This window comes from Phodopus roborovskii, unplaced genomic scaffold, assembly GCF_943737965.1.
Source record: "Phodopus roborovskii unplaced genomic scaffold, PHOROB, whole genome shotgun sequence".
In the NCBI taxonomy this organism is placed as follows: domain Eukaryota; kingdom Metazoa; phylum Chordata; class Mammalia; order Rodentia; family Cricetidae; genus Phodopus; species Phodopus roborovskii.
Genome location: NW_026126407.1, coordinates 3,797,614 through 3,811,211, shown reverse-complemented (window position 1 = coordinate 3,811,211; position 13,598 = coordinate 3,797,614). Strand labels below are relative to the sequence as shown.

At 51.1% G+C, this 13,598-nt stretch overlaps 1 protein-coding gene across 1 annotated transcript in view; it reads right to left on the bottom strand.

Moving 5' to 3' along the window:
• Ksr1 (kinase suppressor of ras 1) overlaps window positions 1-13,598 on the bottom strand; it is a 125,908-nt gene that overhangs the window by 21,598 nt on the left and 90,712 nt on the right. The window contains exons 3-6 of the mRNA XM_051179839.1: window positions 7,110-7,257; window positions 5,527-5,953; window positions 3,697-3,701; window positions 1,340-1,400 (exon numbers count right to left, since the gene is read on the bottom strand). Of these exons, the coding sequence (XP_051035796.1) occupies window positions 1,340-1,400; window positions 3,697-3,701; window positions 5,527-5,953; window positions 7,110-7,257 (641 nt within the window). The remainder of the gene's footprint in view (window positions 1-1,339; window positions 1,401-3,696; window positions 3,702-5,526; window positions 5,954-7,109; window positions 7,258-13,598) is intronic.

Sequence of the window (13,598 nt, the reverse complement as noted above, 5' to 3'; positions counted from 1 at the left end):
AATGCAGGCAGCTTTTCATCTCTGGAGGACCATGCTTTCCGAAAACACTGCATCACAGTAACAGCTGAATGAGTGGCGACAGTGTTTGTGGAGCAGTTTGCAACACACCCACAAGCAGCTCACTTGAGGACTACAACCACCTCCAAGAGTTAGGCGGGCTCAGGAATCAACTCAGGGAGGTGGGCGATGGTCTATCCCGGCTGTGTGTGCCCAGAGCCTCTTCCCTGAAACAAGGAGGTGGCGATGGTCTATCCCAGCTGTGTGTGCTCAGAGCCTCTTCCCTGAAACAGGGAGGTGGGCGATGGTCTATCCCAGCAGTGTGTGTCTAGAGCCTCTTCTCTGAGCAGTGAGGTGGGTGATAGCTGGGGCTGTGTGTACCCAGAGCCTCTTCCCTGACAGCAACTGAGAGATTCTGGCATGGACAAGACTCCAAGCAGAGGTCCCCGTGCATCTGGGCTCAGGCTCTGCCCCTATGGCAGTGTCCTCAGATGCACTGCTCAACCCCTGGGAGCTAGAACTCCCCCTTGGGTGAGAACTTGAGGCCAGCATCAGCACACAGCCCACAGTTCCCGTGGAAACCACAGGCTCTAGCAAGATACAATGCCCTTGAGCCCTTGACAGTGTCCACTGTGCTATTACAACAGCCTTTAGCAGGGACAACCAGAGCAGGGCAACCCAAGGCACCATCCTGAATCCATCCAGAACTCCGTGGCCAGCACACTCCAGTCTCATGGGCATTGAGGCCAGACCTCTGGATGGTCCTTGCCATAGGTCTCTAGTGGTCCTCTTTCATTGTACAAACATCAATCTCTGGGACTGTTAAAACCCAGATTGTTGCTAGGTGAGATGGTGCACACATTCAACCCTAGCAGTTGTCAGGCAGAGGCAGGAGGATCTCTGTGAGTCTGAGGCCAGCCTGGTTTACACAGCAAGTCCAGGCCAGCAAGGGCTCTATAGTGGGTGAGATCCTGTCTTCAAAACAATCCAGCTGGCCAGGCAGAGAAGCATATGGGCAGGGTCTGGGAACATGGATTTTCAACACAATCCATAAGGCCCAGAACCATAATGACACAGAGGTGAATGTGGAAGAAGCTTGTGGCTTCTTCCCAGAACTTCTCTTGAACCTGGAGAAGGTAGGAGAGTGTGTCCCCTCAGCAGGATGAGAACAAGACCCAAGGAGGGGCAGGTGAGGGACCAGAAGGCCCAAAGTCAAGAGCTCAAATTGGGTGCAAGTCTTGTTGCCACAACACAAGCAGGTAGGCTAGGGGCAACTAGGACAGACCCAACAGAGCCCTGTGGAGCCCAGGTCAGCTCTGTACCTCCCCACAGTTGAACCTACCTGTGTGTCACTGAGAGCCCGATATCCCTTCGTACCAGCTGTGGCGATCCATGAGGGAGATCTGTGTGTGGGGGGGGAAGAATCCAGGTTGGATGAACAGAGGAGGCTCCATGGGGCTGTCTCGTGCCTGAGACCTTCTAGCTCAGAGACCACAGGATAGATGGGGCATGATGCTGTGTTGCACAGCTCAGAAATGCTTCACTAAACCAACATCCACCAAAGAGGGATGGTCCAGACCCAGCTAGACAAGGAGAACAGGTATCACCCTCACACTGGATTGCTCTCTAGCATCTGTCTCTGCCCAGCTCTGCAGCTGATACTCTTGTCTACATATGATGGGTCTGCATTGGTGGGAGGCAGCCTGGGGAAGCAGCAGGAGTACAAAGGCAAGGCAAGTTCCTATGCATGCCAGCCTCTTGCCCCCTTTCACAGCCATTTTCCCTTAGGGTTCAATTTTGGCTAATCCTGGTTAAACAGGTAGATACTTGACCTCAGTGGAGGGCACAGGGCTGGCTGATCAGTCACGTGACTCCACCAGCCAGCAGCACTTTGGATCTAGTCCTTGCTGATCTGGGTGGGAAGAGCAAGGGGGGGGGGCGTGGTTCTTCTTGGCCATCCCTTGAACCTTTGGAGACATTTCTGTTTCTCTTCCTCTGCAGGAGGACCATAGGCTCGGAGGGTCCCTTTTGCTTACCTTCTTCAGGTCCCCTGGGGGCTCCCTCTCCTCTAAGAGCAGGCACTCCAGTGTTCATAGTAATGCCGGCTTTGCAAGGGAACCGGCAGCTGGAAACTGTCCATCACCTATAGCCTATTCTCTGAACCCCACTCTCTGAGCCCAAAGAGAAGACTTATGGACCCAGGGCTACTCAGTGCCAAGCAGCAGACTACTGTAGGCTTTTTCCTGGATGGACAGGGTCTGGATTTTAATTCAATGTATCAAAGGTCTCTATAACCCAGAAAAATCAGGAGCACGGCGCTCAGGTGACAAATGTCCCTTGAGTCAGTACACCCACTCCCAGGGCAGCTACAGCCGCTCTCTCCTAATATTCTATTCGTTCACATAGCTGGTGCTCACAACACACTGACTCATCTAAGGCCAGGTACCACAATTCAATAGCACAAGGAGGGACGAAGGTCCTCCCTTCATACATCAAAGAACTGTGATCGTGAAAAAAGATCCTCTGTCACCCTCCTGATGATTGGGAACCCACAACCAGATCACCTGCAGCTCTCTGGCACACCCCTATGAGGCTGTTGCCCCTCAACTTCCTCCTAGGGTCACCCCACTCCAGTCAGTGGCCAAGGCCATCTAAACACATCACTCTGAGAGGTACCAGCTGCAGGGAAATAGTGGGAAAGTGAGAGGCTGTCATCAGGCTCAGAGCCTGACCTGTTTGTCACGTGCGCCACAAGTACGCAGCCATTTGTGCCCAGGTAGCACTGGTCTGGACCTGGATGGAACACTGGTCCTGAGAGCCCCATGGCTTTGCTGCTGTGGTTCTGACACCACCACAGCCACTGTAGAATGAGCAGTGACAGTCAAGGATAGCCTAGGGTCAGAGGAGCTGGCTTTGGTGTTGGTCCTAGAGAGAGAGAAATGCAGGTACCCTCCTCTCCTTACCCATGGCCTTCCTGGAACCCTGCAGCAGCTGCTCAAGGACTGTCACTGCCTGCCGAGCCCTGCCTGCCCTCTCTCCCTGGGCCTCTTACCCCAGCCACTGTTATCAAGTAGCTGGTAGAAAAACAGATCACTGTTTCTCTTAGAAAACCCCAGACATCACAGCTTCAACACTCAGGCCACCCAAAGCAGACTCTGGGGGCCCAGCTGACCCCTCTGCAGTTTGTGAGTATGTGAGAGAACCTGACCCCAGCTGGAGATGGAGGGGAGGGGAGGGGGGCACCAAGGCTGCCTGGGCCTCCTTTTTCTCCTCCAGGGACTTCCACCCTCAGATTTGGAGCTGCCTCTGGGAACGCCTGTCTCCTAGAGAGGGGTCCCCAGACCTCAGCAGGGAACCAGGTGGACGACATCTCCCACCCAGAGCACAGCTCTCTGAAAGGAGTAGGCACAGGTGTCACAACAGGGATGGCAAGATGGAGACAGGCTTGGTATGGGCTCATGTGAGCCCAGACACTTTCAAAGTCTCCAGTCCCCACGGACTAGGCTAAGGTCAGCCTGTCACTTAACACCAGCTGTCTTAGAGCTATGTCATGGAGTGGTTGCCAAAACTTCTGCTTCTGGACTACGGAATAGCCCGCCAATGAGGCCAAGGTGGGGTCAGAGAAATCCACCCTAGACAGGTACAGCGACTCGAACATGACTTCCAGTGGCAGAAGGGATGGAAATGAATTGTGCTTACCAAACCTGGAGAGACAAAAGGGAGAACAAGGGGGTGACATCACCACGTTGGCTCAGCCTGTCCCTGGAAAATTACCTGGTAATACAGCAGGCCAAAGGCTGGGACAAGGGACAGAGACCAGCTCTGTGTAAGCCTTGCTAGCCACCCAGCATAGCAGATTCACTCCCTATTTACTACCTGAGGAAACAAGCTCTTCCTCGGTTATGTAGCCCATGGGGGTGGGTGCCCAAGGTCCAGGAAGAGGGGGTATGTTAGAGGCTGGGAATTGGGTAGGAGAGCAGGGAATCTGCCATGCAGAGCTGAAAGATGGATTCCAGGAAGGGTCAAGTAGGGACACACTCCCAGCAAGCCTGCATTCTCCTCTGGAACTCCCCTCTCCCAAAGGAGGCAGGGAGCTAGGGGGAATGAGGACTCTCTGTTGCCCTTGGGGTTCACCAGAGAGCCTCTGTCAGGGCTGAATCAGGGCTAGGTTTGGGGGGAATGGACTCAGAATCCCAAGGTCTGAAGGCAAAGCCTACTGCTCTTCTCAGGAGAAAATGAGAAACAAGGCCGCCAGCTTCAGGCCACTGTGAGGGCCTTTCCAATGGACTCATAGGCTTTCGGTAACTATCCTGTAGTCTACAGCTGTCCCTGATGGTGCCATAGCTGGGTGGCACAGCTGGATCGGGAGTACAGCATAGGGATCTTCTGGGTTTCTGCTCCACGGTCAATAATACAAACAAAGCCAGCTCAGCCACCCAGCACCTGACATTTAATGGACCCAAGACAGGCTGCATGTGAGCACAAAAGGATTTCCATGTCACAGACAAGAGGCAGGTGCCTGACTCCTCAGGAGGACAGGAAAGGAACCCAAGGAAAAGAACAAAACCCACAATGATCTAAACACTCCCCGGAAGGGATGCAGACTAAGTCATACGACAGCATGCCATGGGCTGATTTTTAAGTCAAGCGGCTTCGATGATTGTGGATATTGAGAAACCTTGCAGCTTGTTTGGTTTCAGGAGAGAGTAAAATTGGTAGTGGGGGTGAGGAGACGGGCACACTTTTTATGGTGTACTTCTACAGAGACCTACATGAGCCACTTCTGCCTTTGGACTGTGTGTAAATGCCATTTAAATAGTTGTTCTACTGGATTGTTAAGAAATAAGGAAAAGAGAAAAACTGCACATACACATTTTCCCCCAAATGTTCTTGGTGTGTGCTGGAGATGAGAAGTATTCTTTCTCAATAATGTTAGTCCTTCAATGGTAGACCTCGGAAGCAACCCATGAGCATAGAGAAGGAACTCTTTTGTTTTTTGTTTTTAAGATTTATTTATTTATTATGTATACAGTGTCCTTCCTGTATGTATCCCTGCAGGGCAGAAGGCACCAGCTCTCATTATAGATGGTTGTGAGCTACCAGGTGGTTGCTGGGAATTGAACTCAGGACCTCTGGAAGAGCAACCAATGCTCTTAACCTCTGAGCCACCTCACCAGCCTGGAGGAACGCTATTTAATTGCCAGGGCATAACATCTAGAATTCTGTTTGGTCTTTCAGTGACCGCTAATGTTTCAGACTGGAGTTGTTCTAGTAGCCAATGAGAACCAAGTCTCTGGCGTTTTAAGACTTGGAGATACAGAGCCTGTTTGTTACTGTGACCTAGTCTAGCCTATCCTGACCGAGACATGGCATCGTTTTATATATATATTTATGTATGTACAGAAAGAGATACTGTTGGGATTTAGTGCAATTGCATCAGAGGGATGGACACCTATTTTTCTCCATATGTCTATGTTGACTTTATTAGTCCTTTGCATATGCTTGAGAGGAAGTCACAGGCAAACTTACCTCATTGGGGAGACCTCATCGATCCGGTTTCCCAGCTGGGACTCGTGGGACTTGCTGCGAGTGAGTGTCGGGAAGTTGGGCAGCAGCTGGAAGACTTTTCGGCTTGGGGGTGGGGGTGTCCTTGGTGGCTTCAGCTTGGTGTGCCGTCGTAGCTGGGGTGTGGTAGGGGGTGTGATGAAGCTGTGCAGGGCCCGGGGGTTCAGCCAGCCACCGGTGTGCAAGGGAATACAGGTGTCCGAGAGGCCCTCACTGAGGCCAGGGACTGGAGAGTCTGAGGCAGGCAGGGCTGACACGGAGACGGAACGAGGGCCCTGAGTGCCAGCACCCGCTCTGCCCAGAGGGGAGAGCGTGTCCACTGAAGAACCGGAACTACTTTCCCGTTGTGCATCTGCCGAACTCCAACCAGAGTCCTCTTTGTGCTCCCCTCCTGTGAGGCAAGGGGTCAGTCAGAAATACAGGAACTCAAGCCCTGCCCTTCTGGGGATAAAATAAGTTCGCTGGGCATGGTGGTGCACCTGGGCAGCACAAAGGTGGGTCTCTCTGAGTTGGCGGCCAGCCTGGCCTACACAGAGAGTTCTAGGCTAGCCAGCACTACACAGTGAGACCCTGTCTTAAAAAAAAAAGAAAAAGAAAAAGAAAAACATTAAGGGTCTGGAGATGTGGCTCAGCAGTCAAGAGCACTGCCTGTTCTTCCAAAGGTCCTGAGTTCAATTCTCAGCAACCACATGATGGCTCACAACCATCTGTAATGAGATCTGGTGCTCTCCTCTGGCCTGCAGGCAGAACACTGCCTAATAAATAAAATCTTTTAAAAAATTAAAAACTGTATGAAACTGGGTGCTTCCCTTTCCATGCCTCAGGAGGGTGGAGATGAAGCAGGCCCAGGTCTCCGAAACCTTTTAAACGAGGCCCTGCTTCCACTCACTGCCTTATCTCAGAGCCTTCTCCAGGCGGTGATGGGAACATTGGGTCAAGACTTGGAAACTGTTTCCAAGGAAAGACATACAATTCCTATGAATAATCCCTGAGGAGATTGCGGGAACGGCAGGATTATACACGGCCTGGGACAGTCCTGGGCACACTCCCAGAAGCTGCACGACTTCTCTAACTATGCCGGGCTCAGGCTACACTGATGCCAGAGGGGCCTTGAGAGCAGAAAGTCGGAACCACCCATAAGGATGGGATCAACAGGAGAACTGGTTAGCGGAGGGACCCTGGGATGCAGGAAGCCAGTGGAGGGGGTTGGAGCAACACAGATGCCTTCCTGTATGTGTGGGAGGCCTGTCATCAGAGCTGTTCTGAGGGCCAACTACGGATTCCTAACAATGGCTGAAGCTTCCTAGGTCAAACTGGCCAGAGCAACTGGGTTCCAAGGCCCTGGACATTCTGAGAGGGTTCCCTCAGGGCCAAGGCCCAGAATACTTTCTCAACAGTCGCACCAGAGCTGCCTCAGAAACCCTGAAGCATATTCCCCGCCTTGTTCTAAGGCCTACTGTGGCAGGAGTCCCACCCCAGGGGACTGGCTGGGCCTAGGAGCAGAGGCAGGAACAGAGGCCTGGGGTAGGGAAGCAAGCCTTTCTTACCCAGGCGGGTCACCTTCCTTAGGCAGGTGAGAGCTTGTTGTAGCCGGCTACACTCCTCAGCACTGGCCCCCCAGCGCCGCAGCATCTCCTTTGCCTTGGACTCGTCCATCTCCAGCAAGGCATCCAGTGTTAGCTCTTGGGGAATCTCCTGCACAGAAGGGACAGGAAGAAAGCTGGGGGAGCGGTGAGGGAGTCTCGGTCCGCTGCTCTGCAGGACAGGCCTCACAGCTGAGTGGCAGGAGCCAGCTGCTGGCTGAACCTCTGACTAGAAGCCACCACTTGTCAGGGACACAGGCAGAGCACTGTCACCCCCACCCTCAGGATCGCAGAAACAGCTGGGGAAGTGGAGAGCCACCTTTGGACTGGGGTTAAGGGGAGGAAGAAAACACCAGGAAGGTCTGCATGGGGACTTGCAGCCTCTTTCTCTCTCTGTTAATTCTTTGGTACAGAAAAGTTAGGAATTGTGACACCTTGGGTAGCCCTTCCCAACTTGATTGTATCTTAATCCTACAAGAGAGATCTCAAACTAAATTGCCTTTAACAGGGATCAAACAACAAAAAGAGCCCTTGACAACAACTGTAGAGGCACTTGCCTGACTTGTATTTAAGTCAAAGTAGGTCAGCTAAAACAGCTACAGCCTGTTAATCCCATCTACTTGGGAGGCTGAAGCAGGATGATCCTAAATTCAAAGCCTGCCTGGATTAGAAAGTGAATTCAAGGCCAGCTAAGACAATTTAGTGAGACTGTGAAGGCTGAGGATGCTGTAGATCAGTTGGTGGAGTATTTGCCTACCATGCACAAAGCCCTGGGGTTCTAGCCCAGGCACCATGTAAACCAGGCCTGGTGGCCTGTGCCTATAATTATAACCCTTAGGAGGCAGGGGCAGATAGATCACAAGCTCAAGGTCATCCCTGCCTACATATGAAGTCTCACCCCAGCCTGGGTTACATGAGACTGTCTACAAGGAGGGTAGGGGTTGGGGAAGCAGGGCTGGATGTGTAGCTCAGTGGTAGAGTATTTGTAGATCACTGGCTCATATTATATCTGGAAAATGAGCCTCAAAGGGCTACACAATTGACAAAATCCCTTGGGTGCCCCAAGATGGAGCTTGCCTTGTCTGCAAACGCGATGACCCAAGTTCAGTCCCCAGAACCCAGATTAAGGTGGAAGAGAACTGACTCCACACGATGATGTTCTCTGACCCTGGCACATACACACTGCAGTGTACCCATGCACACACACCATACACATACAAACATTCATGCTAAACTGAACCTTTAAAAAAGCTATTATTGGGCCAGCAAGATGGTTCAGCAGGTAGGAGTAGCTTGAGGTCAAGCCCGGCAACTTGAGTTTTATTCAGCACTGTTTACAACAGTCCCTGCCACAATGAGAAGGAAACACACAGTACCAAGAAAGATCACCATCGCTGGGCAGACAAACTCTTGGCTGTCAGAAACCAGTCCAACCCACCACGTGAAGACCCACAGGAAACTGCTGTTGACAGTAGCATAGGGAGGAGAGGCTGATTAAAAAAAGGGTTCCCACACAGGAGCCTTCGCTCCCCCTGCCCACCAGCCTTTATTTCACCAGCAACTGTTCTTTATCCAAGTGCAGCTTGGGCATCCTTCCCCTTCATTCTGCCATGGAAAGAAGCCTGATAATATTATGGTGACAGGGACAGGTGACCTTCACCTCCACACAATTGCACTCAACAGTCAGGTGGGACATAGCACACATCTATAATCCAGCTGGGATCTGCATACAAGAGGAGAGCTGAAATGTGAGGCCAGCCAAGCCAAAAGACCACTACACAAAGTAACGGGATGTCCTTAGCAGGTCACCCACAGACACCCATGCACATGCACAAACACTCTGTCAAGAACGCTGACTCAGCAGCTTCCTGGAAGATAAGAGACATCTGGCAACGATGGAGTCAGGCACGGGAACCCCAACCTAACTATAAAGCTAATAGAAAGGGTTTCCCCCCTTTTTCCTTTCATTTTTATCTCCTCTTCACCAACCACACCCTTTCCATTTCTCAAACAAAATACCCACAGGCATTACTATCATCCATTTGCCAGGACAATACACCCATTGCTTTGTGTATGTCATCTCTACTTGAGCTAACTCAGGAAGTCCATCCACTCAGCCCATGAATTAAAGCCTGAAGACCTCACATGACTTAAATGGCAGCCTGTCAGATGCCAGAGCTCCTGCCACTGTCCCACACTGCCGATTGGTAACCTGGAACTCAGAAGCTGCCATCTGACGGAGAGGGCTACTTCCAAATAGCCAATTTCTACCACATTCCAACAGAACCACCCAGTAACGCGGAAGGTCCTTTGTTCTTTACCCAAACAAATTAAGTTTCCTAGAAAGAGAAACAATATGTTCAAATCTACCTTCCTTAATACACACAAAAAAATGTAACAGGAAAAGAAAAATGATTTTTTTAAAAAATAGCTTCAAATTAGCTAGAAGTGTCTCGTTCCTCTCTGAAGCCTGGGGATCAATCTGCTCCCCTGAATAAGGCAGAAGTGTGGCCTTTCTATCCTTCCCTTGCCTTCATGATTTGGGTCAAAACAGTGCTAGAAAATGGGCAAGGGCAAAGCGTGTAGCAGGGACGCTGCGGAAGGAAGCCGCCTCAGAACCCTCCACAAGCTGGAGCCATCCGCCCCTCCAGCATGGTCACTGGCGTTTCCACTTCTAGGGGTGTGAACATGCACCCTCACATCGATGCAATCAGAGCACTCCGTTTTACACCAGTCTGCTGCCATCTTCCTAAGTGACAGTTCTTTCTACCACTTAAATCACCTGAGCATGAGGAGGCAGATAGGGGGTTGGGGGAGACAACCCCACTTCCCAGAAGTTGCAGCAATGGAATTAGTTATCTCTAGACCTATCTTTTTATGATAAGATGTCTTCTACCACAAAGGGCAAGGCTAACCAGAAACCCACCCATTGCTCTCAGTATTATGGGATTGGGGAAAGACAGAAAGGGTGCCAGGACTTAGAACATTAAAAAAAAAAAAAAAAAAAAAAAGAATAAAATCAAAACTGAGCTGCACTTGGAAGCTGGTTTTTGATGGTTTTGTTTCCATTTGTTTACATTTTTAAAATTTAATTTACTTTTATTTTATGTGTTGGGTCCCCTGGAACTGGAGTTACAGAGTTGTGAGTTGCCATGTGGGTGTTGGGAATCGAACCCTGGTCCTCTAGAAGAGAAGTCAGTGCTCTCAACTACTGAGCCATCTCTTCAGCCCTATTTGTTTGCTTTTGAACAGTAATGACACTGTGGATTATCTTTGAATGGTTGTTTTTACTTGGTGGCATTTGTGGACACAGAGCCTGGGGCCTGAGGATGGAGACTGTGGAGGAATGTGGTCCTTCCCAGGCATGGATCTGACCAGTGACTTCTAAAGCCTTTGTTCTGGTGCCACATGTGGCCTTTCATGCAGCAGTGAGCAGGCAATCTCAATGAGCCATCCACCCTGCACATAAAGAGCGGGGTCTTCTGACTCCTAACTGGTTTGGGACCCAATAATAAACGAGAAGTTCTACCAGGCAGGCATGCTTGAGTGTGGGCACTCAGAGAAGAAAGGGAAGTACCTGTGACTGACCAGCCCTCTTAGTGAGATGAGCCTCCCTGAGCATATCCTGGTTCTGTGGTATCGTGCCTGGTGATACCAGTGGTCCTAGTATCATGCCTCAACCAAAACAACTCAAAGCCCCAGACCTCACACACTGATTGATGTGTCTCACCCACCCACTAAGACAGGTACAGCACAGGGGAGTCTGTGTTAGGAAAGGAAGTCGAATCAGTCATTCCCATGTATGCTGGAGAACCAGAAATAGGTAGAGATCAGCCTGCCTCCTGCTGAAGGGGAACTCATGGGGAGAGCCACTGGGAAACCCGCTCTGGCTTGAGAGGCTCCCTGGCTGCCCTCCCACCTGGAGGCCTATGGAAGATGGTCATCTGACAGTTACAAACATCAGCCTCCCTCTGTTATGGCCTGGAGAGCTGGAGAAGGGATGGAGGCTGGCAACCCACACAGGTTCTAAAAGAACTGCTGCTCACTCCAGTTGCTGAGCCAGGATAAAATGTGTTAGCTAGAAGCTTAGAGAAGCCATATGCCCAGCCACAGACCCAATATGCCTTGGGGTTCACATGAGCGGCAGGTACACCAGGAACACCGCCTCCTTGGCGCTGCCATTTTCCCTCAAACCATGACTTACGTTTTCCAGCGAATGACATTAAGTTATCCTTTCTGGTAATAACGAGGAAGCAGGGCCAGTTGCAAACTGAGGTCATCCCAGCCTGTGACAATTAAGCCATGCCATCAACAGGAGCCTGCTTGTCTCTGTTCTCTGTATCCGGAGGCAGGGAAAGTTTTGGCCAAATATGCCCCCACCCCCCAGTCTCCAGCAGCTGGCTGTGGCTGGGGTCACAGGTCACACTGAGTATCAGATGGTATCCTGGGACTTACCAGCAGCCACGGGGCAGCCTGGGTCTATACTTAGAAACTGCTGGCTGACATGGGGAGCCATCCACACACACGTGGGCCAGGGAGAGGGCAGTGGTTATGCTAGGGGCCATTCTGCCTGGCATGAGCCACATACACACAAATGCTCTGTAACTCCAGCCAGAACTGAGGGGACAGTTGGAGTGAGGGCCTAGTTAGGGTGAGCTCTTACCACGGGGAATAAAGGCCGCTCCAAGGAGCTCCAAGGAGGCCTCCTTCCCACCCACCCCTGCTCCAGGCTCCTTAGCAACACACGCCAGTTCCCTTCTGGTTCTTTCCACGACAGCCTGGTATAGCTCTCTGGCTCTGGATTGCACCGGGTGTCACTGTCCAACATCAGTACCACCTACCAGGGCCTGCCTCATAGCAGTCACCCAGCCCTACTTCCCCACACACAGAAAGAATGGCCCCTTCCACTTAGCCATGGCTACTCACACTCATCCCAGTGTCAACATATAAATGAGTAGGTGTGGCCATATTCAAATGATATTCAGGGACACTCAAACTTGAATTTTATATCATTTTCATTTGTTATAAAATATTCTGTGCCCCCCCACCAGAAAAGTCTTCATTCTTTAAACAACAGTGGGCTAGATTTGGCCTGTGGACCACAGCTCTTTGGTCCCTATCATGTGGGTTTATTCAGTCACTCCATAAACACTTGCCAGCTATGTCAAGCTTCATCTCCCAGAGTGGGCCTCATGGTCTCTCCTTTCCTGCTTCCCCTTGCCCTGGCATCCCTGGTCCCACCCCAGGACAACATCAGTAAGAAAGGGTCATCTAGTACGGGCTTCTGGCCAGGCCCACACCCGGCACTCAAAACACAGGCTCATTGGTAGGAATTTCCAAAAACACCTGTTTTGTGCCAGCTGAAAATGGCCAGACAGGGCCAACGAGAGAAACACATGTGTACCTGAGCCTGGGGTGTTGTGTGTGTGTGTGGGGGGGGGGGGACTGATGTTTCCCTTACTCCACACCCTCCCAAGATAGAAAGAGGCTTGTGAGCTTAGGCTACAGAGAGAGATCCTGTCAATAAATAAACACCATCATCCACAAGAGCCCACAGTGAAGCTGAAGTCAAAGCTATAATAGTCTGTTCACAACTCTGGGTTCAACTCCCACAGAAACAGAACAGAAGACAACTCAACAACTGGAACACCCTTTCCAAAGCAGAGGCCAGGCTGGAGACAGCCAACCAGTTAAGGCACTCACTGCTCTTGCTTACCGCCACCTATAACTCCAGCTTCAGGGAGGCTGACACCTCTGGCTTTGTAGGCACCTGCATTCGTGTGTGTGTGTGTGTGTGTGTGTGTGTGTGTGTGTGTGTGTGTGTACGTACGTACGTATGTATGTATGTATGTATGTATGTATGTATGTATGTGTAGACCAGGCTGGCCTCAAACTCACTTAGACCCACCTGTCTCTGTCTCCCCAAGTGCTGGGATTAAAGGCGTGTGCCACTACCACCCGGCAGAAAAATAAATCTGAAAAAAAAAAAAATTAAAGAAGTCTTGGGGTTAGGGTAGACAGTTTGACTATAGCCAAAGAGCTACAGAAAGCCTTGAGTGATACTCTCCTTCTGGGGAACTGGCAAATGAGAAACTCCCACCCTGTACCATACAGGGCTATGCAGAGGGGCCAGATCTGACTAAGCCAGGCTCAGACCCTCTTCTTTGACCCTGCCCTGCTCTAAGGCACAGCTTCCTAGACCTTCAGGTTCCCTAGCCTCCTTTGTTGATGCAGCAGGCCTGAGGAGGAATGAGCAGATGACAGCTCGGTGACAAATGACCATATGATATGCCACCATACCAAGCCACTTCTTGAAGCAAATGGGGAGCTGTGACAACAGTCATAAGTCGGGCTGCCCCAGCAGTTCAGGGTGCCACAAAGGGCAAGAGCTAGTCAGAAACATTTCCTATGGACAACCCAGCCCTCCAAGGGACAACTAAGTCCCTGACAACA